General features: G+C 42.7%; 1 protein-coding gene across 1 annotated transcript; it reads left to right on the plus strand.

The window, feature by feature from the left end:
• Positions 1-336: 336 nt before the first annotated feature.
• Positions 337-1374, plus strand: LOC307185479 (ethanolaminephosphotransferase 1-like; the record flags this gene model as incomplete). Its single annotated transcript, XM_079919805.1, has 2 exons — positions 337-396; positions 664-1374. 2 exons carry the CDS (start codon positions 337-339, stop codon positions 1372-1374), a joined length of 771 nt encoding a protein of 256 aa, XP_079775931.1.
• Positions 1375-2796: the final 1422 nt, after the last annotated feature.

A 2796-nucleotide genomic window follows, 5' to 3' on the forward strand; every position in this document is an offset into this window, starting at 1 on the left:
CTCACTCAGCCCAGGGAGAAGGAGGGGTAGGGTAGTCATAATTGTGATGCTGGGACAGCCTGCGGTGGCAGATGTCAGCGTGTAGTTGCAACAGCCTGAGCTATGCCCTGTGTTCTCCCACGGAATTTGGCCTTAGATCATGAGACCCTGGCAGTGGCATGCTGCACAGGTTCTTGGTAGGGTGTGGGTAGTGACCTGCGTTTGCACACAAGACTCTTGGTGGCAGCGGCGGCAGTAGTAGCTCTCCTTTGCCCACCTCTGGGGTCCAAGATGATAGCTGCAGCTCACGCCCATCTCTGGAGCTCATTTAGGCAGTGCTCTGCCATTTGTGAGCACATGGAGCAGGAAACCCCTCTCCTTGCGCACCTGAAACGATGGTCTCTTGCCTCTCGGCAGGTTCAGACATTTTCCCGGACTCCCTCCCGTCTAGCTGTGGCGCACTAGCCCCCTTCAGGCTCTCTTCATGCAGCCAACCCCAGTCCCCTCCCTGGGGTCTGACCTCTGAAACCTGAGCCTCAGCTCCCAGCCCCCGCCCGCCCCGGCGGGTGAGCAGACAAGTGTCTCAGGCTGGTGAGTGCTGGTCAGTGCCGATCCTCTGTGCGGGACTCTCTTCACTTTGCCCTCTGCACCCCTATTGCTGCACTCTCCTCTGTGGCTCTGAAGTTCCCTACTTGGCTGACTCCAAATCTGATAAATTTTTCTGGCTTTCTGCTGGTTGTGTTCAATTTTCTGCTTATGGCATACTTTGATTCCGACTTTTATGCTTCAGTACCAGGTCACAGGCATGTACCTGATTGGGTTTGGATTGTAGTGGGCATCCTCAACTTCGTAGCCTGCACCCTAGATGGTGTGGATGGAAAGCAAGCCTGTAGAACCAATTCCAGCACCCCATTAGGGGAGCTTGTTGACCATGGCCTGGATAGTTGGTCATGTGTTTACTTTGTTGTAACTGTGTATTCCATTTTTGGACGAGGATCATCTGGTGTCAGTGTTTTTGTTCTTTATCTCCTGCTCTGGGTAGTTTTATTTTCTTTCATCCTGTCCCACTGGGAAAAGTATAACACAGGGATTCTTTTCCTGCCATGGGGATATGACGTTAGCCAGGTGACTATTTCTTTTGTCTACATAGTGACTGCGATTGTGGGAGTTGAGGCCTGGTATGAACCTTTCCTTTTTAATTTCTTTTATAGAGACCTATTCACTGCAATGATCATTGGTTGTGCATTATGCATGACTCTTCCAATGAGTTTATTAAACTTTTTCAGAAGCTATAAAAATAACACCTTGAAACACAATTTAGTCTATGAAGCTGATGCTAGTGACCCAAGCCTAGCTGATAAAAAAGGAACATGTTGGTTTTGTTTTTGTTGTTAAAAGGAATATGTATGTAATCTAAGTTGGCCAAATGAAGTTCAATTTTATGACTTTCTTAGCACTATTAAGATATAAAACTCTTCTTATAAATTTGAAGGTAATTTGAAAGGAGTTGCTGGAGTTCAGCATAAGAAATCTGAAAACTCTAACCAACCTACTAGAAAGCATAACTGAGAAAAGTAGAGAGAAAAAGGAAGGAAGGAAGGAAGGAAGGAAGGAAGGGAGGAAGGAAGGAAGGAAGGGAGGGAGGGAGGAAGGGAGGGAGGGAAAGAAAGGGTTAGATGGGATGATATTGAGTAATACATGATTATATACTTTTGGCACCTAGATACCCCCATTCCCAAAGGAAGCTATATCTCCTAGGCTTTTCATTTATAAGTGTCATTGACTTTCTTGTTTTATTAAGGCTGTTTGATATTCTTTAATTTGCATTTTAAGGAATCTCAATTTCTTGGAAAAGACTGGAAAACTGAGATGAAACTGGAATGCATTTGTTTGAGACAGGGAAATATTCCAAAGTGAAACAGATAATAACTGATATGAAGAGATTTTACCAACAATGTTCTCATGCTGAAACCCATTACACTTTGGAATTTGGGGTCAAACAAAACTGTGTGCAAATCTTAAATCCATTACTTACAAGCTATGCAGTCCAGCTCAGAGTCTAGCAGCACATAGAAGGTGCTTAATTAATTATATTGAATAAACTAATAAATAAGTGGGTGAATAAACTTGGCAAGGTTACCTAAATCTCTTGTAGAAAAAAGGCTATGGGACTATAATGTTGCATTGTAATCTAAATGTTAAGTTCCGTGCAATTCCTGAGCACAATACAAAATCTACAATAGCTTCCCTTCGCTACTTCTTAGTGATAAAATTGAATAAAAATGAACATATCCAGGACAAACTTAAAGGAAAAAAGAGAGAGAACGAAAGAGAAAGAGAGAAGGGGAGAAATAGAAAAAGAAAGAAAGAAGAGAGGGAGGAAGGGAGGGGAGAGAGAGAGAGAGAGAGAGAGAAGGAGAGAGAGAGAGAAGTAAATCCTTTGCAATTTAACTAAATTTCTGAAAGAGGTTTGCATATAACCCTTACATTGGGTTTAACAACCTTCTAGAAATGCCTTTTACCCACTTTATCTTCAGTCACTGACTACCTCTGGGCATTGGTTTCTATAGGTAGTATTCAGAAAAGAAACCACTTTATGATATGAGTAGGATTCATATCCTTTGCCATAAGGGAAGTTGATATGATATTTTGTCAAAAGAATTCATCTGTATGCACCATCACTATTCTCCAAGGGAGTGATTGCTGTGCCGCATAGCAAATTATACAGGCTACAGACTGACAAGATCAGAAGGAAAGTGCCAAAATGGAAAAGATTACCATAGGTATCAAATAAGATGCCACCCTGATTAACATATA

Source organism: Stenella coeruleoalba (assembly GCF_951394435.1).
Source record: "Stenella coeruleoalba genome assembly, chromosome: 4".
Lineage (NCBI taxonomy): Eukaryota > Metazoa > Chordata > Mammalia > Artiodactyla > Delphinidae > Stenella > Stenella coeruleoalba.